The sequence below is a fragment of the Manis javanica genome, chromosome 8, assembly GCF_040802235.1.
Source record: "Manis javanica isolate MJ-LG chromosome 8, MJ_LKY, whole genome shotgun sequence".
Classification (NCBI taxonomy): Eukaryota; Metazoa; Chordata; class Mammalia; order Pholidota; family Manidae; genus Manis; species Manis javanica.
The window spans coordinates 1,064,494-1,080,434 of NC_133163.1; the positions used below are offsets into that span (position 1 = coordinate 1,064,494).

General features: G+C 56.6%; 1 protein-coding gene across 4 annotated transcripts in view; it reads right to left on the reverse strand.

Annotated features, from left to right (window-relative positions):
* Window positions 1-11,873, reverse strand: part of MTA1 (metastasis associated 1) — a 35,978-nt gene extending 24,105 nt beyond the window's left edge. For 3 of the 4 annotated variants that reach the window (XM_073241727.1, XM_073241726.1, XM_073241725.1), the window contains exon 1: window positions 11,720-11,872. In XM_073241727.1, coding sequence (XP_073097828.1) covers window positions 11,720-11,747 — 28 coding nt within the window. In that variant the 5' untranslated portion in view covers window positions 11,748-11,872. Of the gene's footprint in view, window positions 1-11,719 lie in introns of all 4 variants that reach the window. The other variant, XM_073241728.1, reaches the window with a different exon arrangement.
* Window positions 11,874-15,941: the final 4,068 nt, after the last annotated feature.

Here is a 15,941-nt window from a genome sequence, read left to right on the forward strand (position 1 = left end):
ACAGGTCAGCAAAGTTTTCCAGTAAAGGGTCAGATAATAAATACTTTAAGCTTTGCGGGATATTATGTAGATATAATTTCCTCAAACTTTTAACTGAATGAGTAAGAAATAAAACAGTAATAATTTTTGGTAACACAGGCCTAGTAATGAGAAGACGTTAAGTTGTTTGTGGGGGGAAGACATCTTCCTTCAAGGGGGTCCAAGGTCGTGAGCCCTGACAGTGCTGCTCCGGGAACGCGCTCCCCGCGAGGCCCAGACGGGTCTCCGTCCACCAGCGGGGCCTTCACCTGAGTGTCCTCACTGCCTGTAAGGCACTGACCCAACCTGGATTTTTCTCCGGTTGTGCTTGCCGAGGGCTAACTGCGTGGCCCGGGCTGTCCACACCCTGCAGCCCAGGGGTCTGGCTCTCACCTGCTCCATGGGGAACCCCAAGACCCTCGGGGTGTCCGGCCCAACGGGTCTTTGCTTTCTGGGGGCCGGACCGCGCGGACGGCTGGATACGGATCGCACCCCACACACCAGGGCCCGTGCAGCCATGCGCCGGCCCTTCCAGATTCCAGTTTCTACGCTTGCTGACCCTGGTCTGAGTACTTCGCTGGGACCAAGGGACCACGAGTTCTTTCCAGCGGATCTCTGAGCCCGAGGGTGGCTCCGGGGGCGGGGGGGGGGGCCCGCACTACAGCGGGTGACTGACCGCAGCCCTAACGCCCTCCACGGAGGGTCAGGCGTGGCCCCTAACGTGGGTCGGCGGGTTTGGCGTTGCACGGAGCTGCGGGTTAAAAGCAGGAAGCTTGCTGCAAATCCGGGTCGGAACGCGCACCTCGCTCCTCGGCCCGCCTGCGGCAGTGAGGACACTGGAGAGCAGCCTGCGATTCGGACACGCGTTCCCCGCGAGCTCGGCATTAAGTGCCCGTTCACGCAGTTTTCAGATGAATTCACCAAGAACCAGGATTAAGTAGGCAGCAAAAACTTATTTCCGAAGGCACTTGGTGTTTGACGACAGTGGCCGGGCGGCTCTTCCCATTCTGAGAAACCTGAGTTTCTGCCGAGTTCGGGATCACAGGTTTAAGCGCTGCTGCCCCATCGGGCTGCCACGTGGCACGGCAAGTCAAGACATTCGGCTTCTATTTCTGGTAAAAATTCACAGAACTGATAATATTTAAGTCCACGAGGTCAAATAAAGTTCGTTTTTTAAAAAAAAGACGTACACACAATGAAACACCAATCTCAGTGCCCAGCCAGACACATTCCAACGCGTGTGCATTCGCAACCACTGTGCAGATCAAGCGATCAAGCATTCTAAGTGCCCCCTGACCTATTTCACTCCCCCTTCCCCACGGCAAACAGTCTGTTCTCTGTGCTTATGAGGCCATCCCTGTTGTTACTCATCTATTGTGTTTTATAGATTCCACAAATAAGTGAAATCACATGGTACGTGGTATTTGCCCTTCTCTGAGTTAGAATAATACCCTCTAAGAGCATCTGTATTTTTGCAAATGGCAAAATTTCATTCTTTTTTATGGCTGAGTAATATTCCTTGACACACACACACCTTTCTTTATCAATTCACCTATCAATGGGCTTTTGGGCAGTTTTAATATCTTGGCTATTGTAAACAATGCTGTAATAAACACAGGGGTGCATATATTTGTTGGGATTAGGAATTTTGTTTTCTTCATGTAAATTCCCAGAAGTGGAATTGCTGGCTCATACGGCATTTCTCTTTTCAGTTTTTTTTGAGGAACCTCTACACTGTTTTCCACGGTGACTGCACCAGCTGACACTCCCAGCAACACGTTACTCCTTGTCTTTTGGATGGTGGCCACTCTGACTGGTGTGAGGGGACACCTCACTGTGGATTTGACTTGCACTGCCCTGATGATTAGTGATGTGGAGCATCTTTCCAGGTGCTTCTTGGCCATCTGTGTTTCTTCTTTAGAGAAGTGTCTGTTCAGCTCCTCTGCCCACTTCTTAATTGCTTTTTTTTTTTTTTTTGGTGTTGAGGCTTGTAAGTTCTTTATATATTTTACATGTTAACTGTTACTCCTTGTCAGATATACCATTTCTGAGTTATATTCTCCCATACTGTAGGGGTCTTTTTGTTCTGCTGATGGTGTCCTTTGCTGTACAGAAGCTTTTCAGTTTGATGTCATCCCACTTATTTTTTGTTTCCCTTGCCTGGGGAGACCTAACCAGAGAAAAGTGCTAAGGCCAGTATCAATAGTGTATTTCTTATGTTTTTTTCTAGGAATTTTATGGTTTCATGTTTTACATTCAGGTCTTTGATCCATTTCGAGTTTACTTTTGTGTATGGGGTTAGACAGTGATCCAGTTTCATTCTCTTACATGTAACTGTCCAGTTTTGCCAACACCAGATGTTGAAGAGGCTGTCATTTCCCCATTGTATGTCCATGGCTCCTTTATGGAACATTAATTGGCCATATATGTGTGGGTTTATATCTGGGCTCTATATTCTGTTCCTTTAATCTATGGGTCTGTTCTTGTGCCAGTACCAAATTGTCTTGATTACTGCGGCTTTGTAGTAGAGCTTGAAGCTGGGGAGTGAGATACCCCCGCCCCTGCTTTATTCTTCCTTCTCAAGATTGCTTTGGCTATTCAGGGTCTTTTATGGTTCCACATGAATTTTAGGATTAGTTGCTCTAGTTCATTAAAAAATGCCATCGGTATTTTGATAGGGATTGCACTGCATCTGTAAATTGCTTTGGTCAGGATGGCCATTTTGACAATATTAATTCTTCCTCTCCATGTGCACAGAATAGAGTTCCATTTATTGGTGTCTTCTTTATTTTCGCTCATGAGTGTCTTGCAGTTTTCAGGGCACAGGTCTTTCATCTTCTTGGTTAGGTCTACTCCTAGGTGTTTTATTCTTTTTGATGTAATTGTAAATGGAATTATTTTCCTGATTTCTTTCTGCTAGCTTGTTGTTAGTGTATAGGAAGGAATACAACAGATTTCTGTGTATTAATTTTGTACCCTGTAACTTTGCTGAATCCAGTTATTCTAATGGTTTTTGGGTGGAGTCTTTAGGGTTTTCTATGTATAATATGTCATCTACAAATAGTGGCAATTTTACTAAATGAAGCTCACTGTTGATGTAACTGACTCAGTGAGGCATGACAGGTTCAGATATTTTTCAGTGGGTGCCTGCTGACATGTAATACAATGGGTAACTGTAACTACAGGCTTTCAGACCTTATATCTCAACAAGCTTTGTTAATCTGCTCAGTCAAGCCCTTTTGTGCGCTGTACATTCTATCACTGTCACTTGTAACATGACTGTATCAGCCAGGGTTCTCCAGAGAAACCGAACCAGTAGGAGATATATCTGTGTGTGTGTATATGGAGATACACACATACAGCTTTATTCCAGGAACTGGCTCGTGCGGCTCTGCAGGCTGAGAAGTCCCACAGTCCACTCTCATCCGCAAGCGGCAGGCCCGGGAGTGGGTGGAGTGGTGTAGTTTCCATCTCAATGCCTGGGACCCAGGGAACGCTGGTGTACATCCGAGAGAAGCCGCGGCAGGAGGTGGACATCCCAGCCCTGGATGGACTGGATGGGTCCTGTGTCACAAAGGGCCACCAGCTCTCTGCTGAGCCAACAACTCAGTGCTGACCTCTTCCAGAAGGTCTGGACATGCCAGGGCCCCGTCAAGTTGGCTGTCAACTTCACCACCACATCCTCGCAGATTCCACTTCAGTCTGTGCTAAATCAGTGTTTTCCCAACGTCTCTGAGGGTTTTCTCTGCCATCCTGGGCCTGTGCAGGCTCTGCACAAAGGCTCGTTCTTCAGTTTCTCGAGGTCACAGCAAAGAAGTCCGCCGACACCTACCGGCTTGAGAGCCCCAGGCGGTCAAGACCGCTGGTTTTGGGCGACAGCTGATGCTGCTCCACCCGCAAGGCTGCCTGACTCAGACTCTGTCCGTTCCCTCTGGACACACTGGTCTGGCTGCCGCAATCAAACATGGTTTAACTATGTCGCATCAGTAAATGGTTGTCCTTGTCTGGCTGATAGATGGGTTACTTGGAAACTTTTTATTGTAGTCACAGTTTCATTTATTTTTATTTTTTATTTTGCTATCATTAATATACAATCACACAAGCAACACTGTGGTTAGTAGATTCCCCCCATTATCAAGTCCCCACCACACACCCCATTATAGTCACTGTCCATCAACACAGTAAGATGCTATAGAGTCACTACTTGTCTTCTCCGTGCTGTACTGCCTTCCCCGTGCCACCCACTACGTTATGTGTGTAACTGTAATGCCCCTTCCCCCCCCCTCCCCAGCCTCTTTCCCTTTGGTAACTGCTAGTCCATTCTTGGGTTCTGTGATTCTGCTGCTGTTTTGTTCCTTCAGTTTTTCTTTGTTCCTATACTCCACACGTGAGTGAAATCATTTGGTACTTGTCTTTCTCTGCCTGGCTTATTTCACTGAGCATAATACCCTCTAGCTCCATCCATGTTGTTGCAAATGGTAGGATTTGTTTTCTTCTTATGGCTGAATGATATTCCATTGTGTATATGTACCACATCTTCTTTATCCATTCATCTACTGATGGACACTTAGGTTGCTTCCATTTCTTGGCTATTGTAAATAGTGCTGCGATAAACATAGGGGTGCATCTGTCTTTTTTAAACTGGGCTGCTGCATTCTTGGGGTAATTTCCTAGGACTGCGTCAAATGCTATTTCTATTTTGAGATTTTTGAGGAACCTCCATACTGCTTTCCACAATGGTTGAACTAATTTACATTCCCACCAGCAGTGTAGGAGGGTTCCCCTTTCTCCGCATCCTCGCCAGCATTTAATATTCCTAGTCTTTTCTGTTGGCCATCCTACCTGGCGTGAGGTGGTATCTCATTAGTTTCATTTATTTTGGGGAAGATGAGCTGGGATAGTTTCTCCATAAACTAACTTTTCTGAGTCGCCTCCTCAGAAGTCGGGATCGCAGAGGCAGTGCTGACACATGCCGGGCCCGTTAATAAGGCAATGACAAGGTGCAGCGTGCCACTGTGCCCTCAAGCCACGACACTGGGGGCCCGCTCTGCATCTTCACAGGACGGAGACGCTGAGGGGCGACCACAGGGGGCTCGAGGCCGGCTGCGTTAGAGCTGCAGCACATGGAGGCCGCCCCAGATGGTCCCCACCCCGACCCCGCTGTCGTGGCCCAAGCACAGCCAGAGAACACTGTGAAGGCATCAGCAGGGCTGTGCTCCAATAAAACTTTATATGTGGGCACTGAGATCTGAACTCCATGTAATTTTTATGTGTTGTGAAGTATTCTTTTGATTTTTTTCTCAACCATTTAGAAATGTGAAAACTGTTCTTAGCTCATGAGTCATACAAAAACAGGCCACAGGTCACCGCTTGCCAATCCCAATACGAGATGACTGGACATTGGTAAGATGCCAATTCTCCCACACACGGACCTATACAAGTTTCAAAACACTACAAATCAGAATTCCAGTTTTTCTCATGTAGAAGCCAACACAAAAAGTATTTTTTTTAGAGATCGATATTCTTTTCATTTTTATTTATTTATTTATTAAGGTATCATTGATATACACTCTCTCACACCACCATCTTCAATCTCGGATCCAGCAAAAAATTTTATAAAGGAAACCCAGGGTACTAGAGTGGGCAAAACAACCCGGAAGGAGCAAGTTGGGGGGAGTCACACCACCTGCTCTCAAAGTTCACTGTGAAGGTGCAGGAATGAAGACAGTGTGTGCTGTGCAGACGCACCATCGACGAAACGGGGCCAACAGGCAAGACCTGCGGATGCGCGGTGGGCACTCGGACGTCGGGACGTCCAGGGAGAAGACAGCCAGAATCCTGACAAATGGCAATGGAACAACCGCACACTGACCCAAGCAAAAAAGGGGGAAAAGAGAGATCTTAACCTGACCTCAAACAAAAACTAACTTGAAGTGCATCATAAACTTAAAAGTAAAACCCGAAACCATAAAAGTTCTAGAAGAAGACAGGATAAAAATCTTTGTGACTTTGGGTTGGGCAGATATTGTAGATACACAAAATGCACAAATTATGAAAGGGAAAAATTTGTAGAACATATATGACTCAGAATATAAGACGTGCTCTCACAACTCAACAATAAGAAAAAACAACCCTAGTTTTAAAACCAGGCAAAAGACTTGTTTGTGCAGGCACCTGACCAACGACACATGGATGCAAATGAACACATGAGAAGATGCTCAACATCGCTTATCGCTGGGGAGACGCAAAGCAAACTCTGAGAAGTGCCTGGTATGCTTCTCAATGCGGTGCAGAAATGCTGCAGACAAGATCAAGTGCTGACGGGGGCAGAGGCCCCAGAACTCTCCATGCTGCTGGTGGAGCGCAGGGTGCTGAAGCCACTCAGAGTCTACTTCTCACCAGGTTAACTGTATGCTTACAATCAACCAAGTAACCCCAGTCCTGGGTATTTCTGTCTTTGAGAAACAGGAACATTTGCCTGCACAAAGCTCTGAGTGCAGGTGTCCATGTGAGCTTTACTCATAATCACCAAAAACTGGACGTAACTCTGCTATGGTCTGAACATTGGTGTCCCCCAAATCCACATGTTGAGTCCTAACCCAAAACGTGATGTATCAGAAAGTGGGGCCTTCGGGAGCTGGTTTGGTCATGAGGGTGGAGCCCTCGAGAATGGGATTAGTGCCTTCATAAGCCACCCCACGGAGCCTCCTCGCCCAGCAAGGGGGCTCTCACGAGACATCGGAATCTGTTGAAGCCTTGGCTTTGAACTTCCAGTCTCCAGACTGGGAGAAATAAACATCCATTATTTCTAAACCTAACCCAGTCTAAGGTATTTTGTTGACAGGCCCAAATGCCCACCCCCTGGGGGATAAACCGCGGTCCATGTCAGAAGCCATTTGGCGAGCGGAAGGCACGAACTGCTGACACAGGGACAAGCCTCGAATGCACTACACTTGGCAAGAGAAGCCAGGCTCCGAAGGCTGCACGCTGGGCAACCGCGCTTCTGCGACGATCTAGAAAACGCGGCACTGTGGGAGTGGAGCCCAACCAGCACTGCCAGGAGCCAGGCGGTGGGGCGGCCACAGCCCTGCAGAGAGGAGCTGCGGCGGGTGGTGCGCATGCCCCCAGACCGGGGGGGTCACACACCGTGTGCTCATCGGGGCCCCTTGGCTGCTCCCTCGGCCTTTCTCTGGGGACCCCACCAGTTCCACGGCCTCAGGGCAGATGTGCCTGCTGGGCCCCACATGCACAGTCTTCTGGGTACATGCCCACCAGAAGCACGCCCACCCCCAGGCTGACCGTACCATGCAGACTCCACGCTGACCCTGGTCTCCTCACCAGGGGTACAGCCATCCTCTCACAAGGCAACACCAGGGGTGATGCCCTGCGGCCCCCGACTCCCAGGGAAGCCCCACCCCACAGTGGCCCAAGAAGCCTGCTCTCTGCCTGGAGCCCACAAACAGAAACAGATCCTCAGGGAGCTGGGGCGGCTGCCGTCTACACCCTGGCCGCCTCAAGTCATTGCGATCACACACAGCAGCTGCTGCCCAGGGACCCTGAGCCTTGACCAGAGGGTCCTGAGCTCAGCCAGGCCCCAGTGCAGGTGCAACTGAGAGCGAGAACCCACATGTGAGGGTGACACTGGGGGCTGTGAAGGGTTCCTGGGTTCCTGGAGCCGCCTGGCAGGGGCACAGCCGAGACCAAAGGCACGTGGGTGGGGGAGATAGCCCTGTAAGGTGTTCGGACTTGACCCCTCAAGGCGGAAGCCGCTAAGCAGTTTTAGGCAGGGGAGACGGCAGATCAGAAGAAGCATCCCCAGAGGCAGGTCATGGGCCACACAGTGGGGACTGGCCCCCAGGGCCCAGGAGGAGCGTGAATGCCGGGGGCTCTCACGCAGTGACCCTGTGGGAGGGACACGGCACCGGCATTTGGCCCATCCACATGTGCGCTGAGGACAGAGAGGGTCCAGAGAAAAGCAGCCTGGGCAGAAAGCAGGGTGCTCCTAGGGGCGCGAGCTCTGAGGGGGCGTGCTGGGGCATCCTGGAGCCTGCGCGAGGGCTCAGGGCGGGTTCCTCCCGGGGAGAGGAGCGGCAGGCTACGGTGGGACTCAGCCCAAAGTGAGGAGGGGGCACCCCAAGTCCGTCCGCAGGCCGCCAGTCTCTGCAGCCGCATGTCCAGTGCCCGCGACCGTCCGCAGACACCCGAGGACGTGCTCCCGCGAGCCACTGACTCCGACGTCCCCGATCAGCTCCTTGTGTCACTCACTACAAGTTTAGCGGCCAGCGTCTCCTCTCAGAGCGTGAGACAAGGCAGGCGCGGCCCCGCAGGCCTCCTGCTGGCGGTCCCCGAGACCGGAGCCCCCAAGCACATGAGAGGCTCGCTCAGCCAGAGGTTCAAGTCGAAGCAGAGCCTTTCTGACTGGGGGCCGGGCACGCGGCACGGTGCCAGGAGACTGGGGTCCCTGTCCCCTTCAGAAAGCACATTTTTTAAAAAGGAGATTGTCCAAAGGAACGGGTGCTAATGCCTCACAACGAAAGGCAAATAAAGAAAATCGCTGGGGGGACACGCTCACAACCTGTCAACGGGAGGCACCCCAAGGCACCTGCTGAGGCTGGAGTGCTGCCCTTTGGCTTCTCTGCTCTGAAACGTCACCGGACATCCTTGTGTAAAGTGTGCAGAGAAAAGAACCACCTCGTGGTCCCGGCAGCCCAGACTGGTTCTGGAAGCCTGCCCAAACCCTCAGGAGGGCAGACCCAGGAGAGAGGTCATGGACCCTGACCTGCCACCCACGTCCAGGCCCCGCCCCACCGCATTCACAGCCGCCAACAGAAGGCCTCTGTCGTGTCCTGGCCTGGCGGCTGCCCTGAGAAAAAACAGGCCCTGTCCCCTTCCAGGCTGACCTACTCCTCCCAGCTGGTCAGCTGGCACAAAGTCACTGCCACGCCCTTGGCCCACCCAGACACCCTGGCAGGGCCTTGGAACAGCGTGCCAGGTAAAATGCAGGAAGTCCAGATAACTGGATTTCCGCTAAGAACTTTCTAGCATAAATAAGTCCCGTGCAATATTTGGGACACAGTTACGCTAAGAAGCATTTACCTGAAATTCAGGTGTGGATGGTGCCCCACGCTTTCCATGCTGAGTCTGGCACCTTTGGAAAAGGCTGTTTTTAGGGTCTTCAATGGGACACGGAGAGAAGGCGATGTCCCCCTTCTCAGACTGTGTCCTGCAGTGCTCCCCAAGGCAGGGTTGCCCAGACAGGGCCAAAACCCAGCTGGCAGGCAGCTCCAGGACAGAGGGGCACATCTTCCAGATGCCCCCTCCCCAAGCAGGCACGGACAAGATGCCAACCTGCAAACACCGCACCCACCATTGACACCAGCCCTGCCAGGACCCAGGGGGTGGCGCCTTGGAGTTCCCATCCAGAAACCAGGATACCGTCAGTGCAGAGACGCACAGACTTGGGGTGGGCCAGGCCTCCCCTGGATGAATCGCCACAGGACACAGAGATCCTTGTCTACACTGCAAGAACCAAATCACGGGAGGGTCTGGGGGGTGGCGGTTTGCCAGGTCCCCTGCCAAGTTCACAGACAGGCCTGAAGGCTAAGTAATGCAGCCTGCCGGCCAAGGGAGAACATGAGTCAGGAGTCTGGGGGCTCTCTGTGGGACCAGTCCCAATAAGCCAGCACATGGGGGTCCTGCTGAAGAGCCCCACCCCACAAGGCAGGGCTGCAGAAGAGGCCAAGGGTAGGGGTGGTGGTGAAGGCCAGAAGCTGCCGGTTTAGGGCCTCAGTCCGCTGCAGAGTGGACAATGCCTTCGGGGCCCACACCTGCCCCCCTGCCTCACCCCTACCATCTCTCCCTCCAGCCTCGGGGTCCAACCAGGAGCTGGGCACCTGGCTCCTTCATTCAGTCAATTCCCCAACACCACGTCCGGGCCAGAAGCCGTAGTCCTGAGGACAGGAGGGTAGGACTATGTGGAGAGGGCTCTGGCTGGGTGAGCTCAGGGGCCTCCAGGTGAGCTGGAGGGGTCAGGACAGCTGGGAGCCCTCCACCAAGTGAGGGAGAACTTTCTACCCAGGCAGCCCACGGGGGCCAGAGCCTAGGCTGTGGGAGGGGCCACGGCAGCCTCATGCCAGGCAGGGAGGGGGTCTGGGCTACAGAGAAAGGAGGTCTGAGGGGGCACATGCGGTGTGGTAACATCAAGAGGGGCCGCTGGAAGGCAAGTGTGGGTGGGAGTGTGTGGGTGGGGCAGAGGCTAAGGAAGGGACTGGGGGCTGCAGGGATGCGGACGGCAAGCCAGACCCTGGGTTGTGGGGCAGTGGGAGTGATGGGCAGTTCTGAGGGCACCCTCCCTGTCGGTGTGTTGAGAAAAGACCTCTGGGGTGGCAGTCCTACCCCCACCCAAGGTGGGAGACGAACAGGCCTCACACCCATGCCTGCTCCATGCATGTGTTCACCAGAGGCCTGCTACTAAGTGGGGTGCAGGCTCCCACTCCCATAACTGCCTCTGAGTCAGAGGGAGCCGGGGAGTGCCCGGAGGTAGGGCAGGCGTCTCAGCTGACCCACTGCACGGGTGGGGGTGTGCCCAAGGTCACCAGGCTGGCCTGAGACAGGAGTCCCAGGCACTCAGGGGTCAGTCTGTTGAGCAGGGTACGCTGGAGACAGCGGTGTGAGAGCTCATGGCCCTGACGCTCCCCACCGCAGTGGGCAGCACCAGTGCCCCCTCCCAGTGGAGGAGCCACTCAGGGCCCCGTGAAAACCAGTGGTGTGGTTCTCAGAGCCCCCTCCCCACAGTGGGGTAAAGCCCCAAAGCTGGGGCCTTCCTGGGGCCCAGGCAGGAGGAAGCTCCCGGGACTCCAACCAACTCAGCACCCTCCACCCCCAGGGCCACCTGCCTGCTCCCCATCCTTGCAGAGCACCTCCCTGCTGGGCTGGGGTGAAGGGAGGTAGGGAAAAGCGTGGGGGTGCCTTGGAAGCACACTCAGGGTGACCCCAGGCTGCCCAGGACCCCGGGAGGGAACCCCGCGGGGAGAAGCCGCCGAGCACACCCCTGGCCCAAGGGGCAGTTCTCAGGCCTTCCGGGCTGCAGGGAGGAATGGGGCCTGTGCACGGCGCTCCCCACCGCAGCCCGCATGCCCCAGCGGGCACGCTACAGCCCCACTGCCCCGAGCTCCTCCCCCAGGAGGGCAGCCAGCACCTCCCGAGGCCATGCGCTCCTGCTCACAGGGAGGGGGCTCCCGAGCCCCAGGCCCGGAAGGATGCTCCGGGCCTCCCAGCACCTCCCACAGCCCCTGCCAGGGCCCAACAGGTGGGCAGCGCCCCCCGCCTCCCTGGAGCCCAGCTCGGCCACCACCACCCACGGGCCCCAGCTGGGGCGCCGGGGGCCATTTCGGACTAAGTGGGCAAGGCCAGGGCAGAGGCGCTCAGGGGAGATGGAGAGGGCGGGCGGGGGGTGGTGCGGCGCGGGGAAGGGCGCCGGGGGGGCTGGGGTCCGCGCCGAGGCGGCCCGCGTGGGGGAGGGGGCCGCACGCGGGGCCGGGACGGGGGCACGGCGAGGGCCCGGGGCGGCGGTCTGGGGGCCGAGGCCTGGCGGGGAGGCGGAGCGGCCGGGGGCGGCGGGGGCCCGGGGCGGCGCGGGGGTGGGACGGCGGGGGCGGGGGCTGCGGGCGGCAGAAAGGCGGGCGGCGGGCGGCGGCCTTACCTCCGACCCTGTACATGTTGGCGGCCATGTCCGGGCGCGCGGGGAGGCCGGGCGCGCGGGGCGCGGGGGCGCGGGGCCGGGGCCGGGGGCGCGCGGGGGCGCGGGCCGCGGGCGGGGGGCGGGCGGTTTAAAGGGGCCGCCGCCGCCGCCGCCGCCGCCGCCGCCGCCGAGGCCGCCGAGGCCGCGCAGGGACCGAGGGCCGCGGCGCGGGCGGGAGAGGAAGAGGAGGGGCGGCCGCGGGCAGGGGAGGGGCCTCGGGCGCCCCCGCCCACCGCGCGCGCCGTCACCCGGCCCGGCCGCCGCGCGCCCACCCGCGAGGCCTCCGGGGGCCCCCCGGGTGTGGAGCCGCCCCGGCCCTTCCCGCAGCGGCGCCCGCATCAGCCCCGAGGGTTCTCCCGGGGCCCGGGCCCTCCCGCGGTGGTCCCCGCTGCCCTCCTCGGTTCCCGGGGGCCTCCGGGCCTCGCCTGCCCTCCCGCCCTCCTCCCGCCCTGGATCCTCGCCAAGCCCCCCGCCACCCGACCCTACTTCCCTCCAGCCGGGCTCTCGCCACTCACCCGGGGGTCTTTGTCCCTGCCCCGCACTGCCCCCCACGGCAGAGCTGGGTCGGTGGCAGTGCCCGCACCCCACCCCAACGCTGCACCGCCTCCTGATGAACAGGCCAAAGAGGGCAGATGTCTGTGCCCGAGGACAGCCTTTGGAAGGCCCTGCCGGAGCCCAGAGGGTGGGGTGCAGCGCCCGGAGAACGGGGCTGGGAGGGCCGAGGGTCCGGCCTCAGCAGGATCCCCAGCTGGGATGAGCATGAGGTGGAAGACGTGGGGTCCCAGATGGAGAGAGGCAGGTGTCCCAGCCAAAGTTTGGGGCCAGGATCAACATCACTGCTGTGGGGGGTGCGAGGGAAAGGGGGTGCTGGGGCTCCAGGCTGCTGGACTGAGCACCACCACAGGTTACTGCCGTTTATTCTGATGGGGCAGATTTGTGGTTGGAGGGGGACAGCCCTGCAGAGGGGGAAGCTCAGGAGAGGCCCTGGTTGAGCCAGGGTGCCAGGGTGGTGGGGGAGGCTCCCAGGGGCAGGGCGCATAGGACCTCAGGGAGGTCCCTGCAGGGGATGAGTGAGGTGGGCATCAGCCCAGAGCACGTGCTGCGGTGGAAGCAGGGTAGGGGACAGAGGAGGCCACCAGAACAGGAAGTGCCCACCGGGGAGCCTTGGGGCCACCTTCACTCAGAGGGTCTTACTGGGAAGGGCAGCCAAGGGGCAGCTGAACAGTGTGGGACCACAGTGTGCTCGATGGTGGGGAAGGCGAGGGGGAGGAACTTGGGTGCAGGACAGGGTGACGAGCCCAGGCAGCTCCCTAGGTGGGGAGTGGTGGGTGGGTCTCCCTTCCTCCCTGCAGGCCCGTCCCGGCTGTGGGCAGCTTCCACCTGGGAGCCCCTGCCCACTGTGGCAGCAGACTGGATGGAGAAGCTAGGGCCTGGTGCCCCAGGGAAGCCATAGGCTCCCAAGTCTCCCTACGAGGGATGAGGATACACCACTCACCAAGCAGGGTGACATTTAATTGGACCTCAGGAGGCACCACAGAGCCCAGCTTCTCAGCTGGTTTCCACTTTGCTTTGCTCCTCTCCAGACTAACAAAAAAGGGGGATTTCACACAATGAATGCCCTGCCCTTAAGCCAGCTTAGAGGCAGTCAGCACATGCCCGGTAAGCTGCAGAAAGGGTTATCAATTCATCCATTTAATAGCAGAGCAAATAGACATCGAGAGTTACTGGTGTCAAGACGGGTATGACGAAGGCCTGGCCGCCTGGCTGGGACTCCAGCAGAGGATGTCACGGGAGTGCCACATGTCCCGGGGCCTAGGACACGAGGTCCGTGATCAGCCACTCAAACACTGGGTGGCAGAACAGAATGCAAGCGAAGGAGACACGTTTCCTCCGAATCATGCTCTCGTTGGACCAAGTCAGAAACTGCCAGGGGCAGAATATCGCATCGCTAATACAGGAAAGGCTGGAGATAATTTCAGGGCAAGACAAAGCAATTAAACCATAATTTATTACTTCACCTGTATTTGCAATTCACCTATTACCTGCTAAGCACCTACTTAGACCCTGGGGGGACAAGGGAACAGAGGCTCTGTTGGGGAGTGTACAGCCTAGCGGGAGGTGCACAGGTAACAAATACTCCATGACGATGGCAGGTGCTTGTTGGTCCGGATGAGTGAGGTGCGTGGTGTAAAGCGGTCAGGACACTGGAGAAGGCAGGCCCCAGGTGGGGTCTGATGGTAGGTGAGGAGGCCCAGAGGCCCCTTGGTGGGGCTGCACCCCTGGCAGGGTGTCATGGGCCCACGGGCACTTTGGCTTTTCTCCTGCAGGGCTCTGAGGGCCCAGAGGTGACCTCGGTTCTTAGGATCCCTCGGCTGCTGTGTAGCAAGGGATGAGAAGAGACGGGGGTGTGCCAGGCAAAGAAACCCTGGATAAGGCACATGCCCCAGGCAGAGGGTTGGAGAAAATCCCCGAGACGAGGAGCTGCACCACGTTCCAGAAAAGCCATGGGTGTGGCTCACACTAACACCATCTTGCCTGAGTGACTGGACTTCAAGGATTAATATAACTGTTTCAGAAAAAGCACATCATGCTCCAGGACAAAAAAACCAGGTTGGCCCTGATTTCCCCAGCAACCAAGCTTCAAGACTTGAGTCCTGAGGGAAATGGCCCGCCTAAGAATCCTACCCCCAGCCAAGCTCCTGTGCTGGTAGAAGGGCCTCGGGGAAACGTTTCCAAGCCTAGAAGAACCCAATAAAGCAAGTTTGAAAGCGTAAAAGTCACCTTCCATGCGGCCAATGGGACAGGACAGGACAGAAAGGGCTAGAATGGGCACCGGGTCCCTCAGGTTCGCACTGCACGAGGCCACGAGGGAGGTCACGGGGTGAGTGTGACAGGAGACGCTGGGCCAGCACGCCCCGGGAGCCCGCATGGCGGGCAGGAGATGGAGGCGCTCGTGCAGGCCAGCCAATGCCATCTCTGTGAAGCGCACTGCCGGGAACCCAGGGGCCCCATCTCTCATTTTTTTTGTAATGTATAAAAAGAATCTTAGCAGAATCTTTTAAACTTGGGGTGAGGAAGCAGTCATCTGAGCTCGACAATCATGTTTTCCTTTACAGTAAACTTGGAAGGAGCAGCCCCCACTCATTCTGCGTCTCCTGGCATCCACTCCGCCCTGCTTAGGCGTCTAGGAGTGTCGGAACACCCCTCCCCTGAGTCTGCAGCACTCATCTTGCTGATGAAGCTGGGCGCGAGACTTTTAAACCTTACTGTGGGGTCACTGAGTCGTGAGCACATGTCTGGCGAAGCCAATGGAGCCACTCCCATCTATGGGGGCAATGCTGGACAGCGGCTGTCTCTGCTGGCCCTGGACAGCACGAACGACACCCCTGGGTGCCCTGCCAGTTCTTGGGGCTGGGCCACTGGGGCCCCCTTTCTGCCTGGCTGTCTGCAGCACTCCCCATTCCCCATTCTGAGCTGGCACAACTCCCAAGCACAGGTGAGTGCTAGGGCTCGAGGAAGACCACCCTCCCTGACACTGGAGCACCCAAAGGGCCCAGCTGGGGGTGCCCCCAAAGGGCTTCCCACCCAGCTGTATCCCCAGTGGCTCCCCTCCCCAGGGGCATTGCTGCAATTCCCGGGAAGGCATGTTGCTCCTCCCAGAGCTGGGGGAGATGCCCACCTGGCCAGGAAGCAGAAAAGGGACAGTTCAGAATGGACACATGGGATGGCACTGCAGAGTCCACTGCCAGTGGTGGCCAAGAGTGACATTCTAACCAGACTGACGCTGCCCCAAGAGATTCTCTCTGCTTTATCCCACTGATACACCACCCTGTCTGCTGGGCAGACCCTGCTCTCAGCCCGGTTCCCAGGCCACCTTAGACCATCCTCTCTTCCAGTGCTGCAGGCCAGTAAACTGTCAGCATTGGGGCCCAGTCACTCTCGGTTGTTGGGGACCATCCTATGCAGCAACCCCAGCCTCTACCCCTTCAATGCCAGGACTCTCCATGGAAGACAGGGCCCCTGCCCCAAAGATGGCACGTCTCCACCCCAAACTGTGGCTCTGCCAGGTCCCGTGACAAGCGGGTGGTAAGGCTGCCACCCAGATGAGCTTGAAATAGGATCCTGGATTATGGGGTGGGCCTGACGCCATCACTGGGTCCTCCATGGTGGAGGAGGCAGAAGA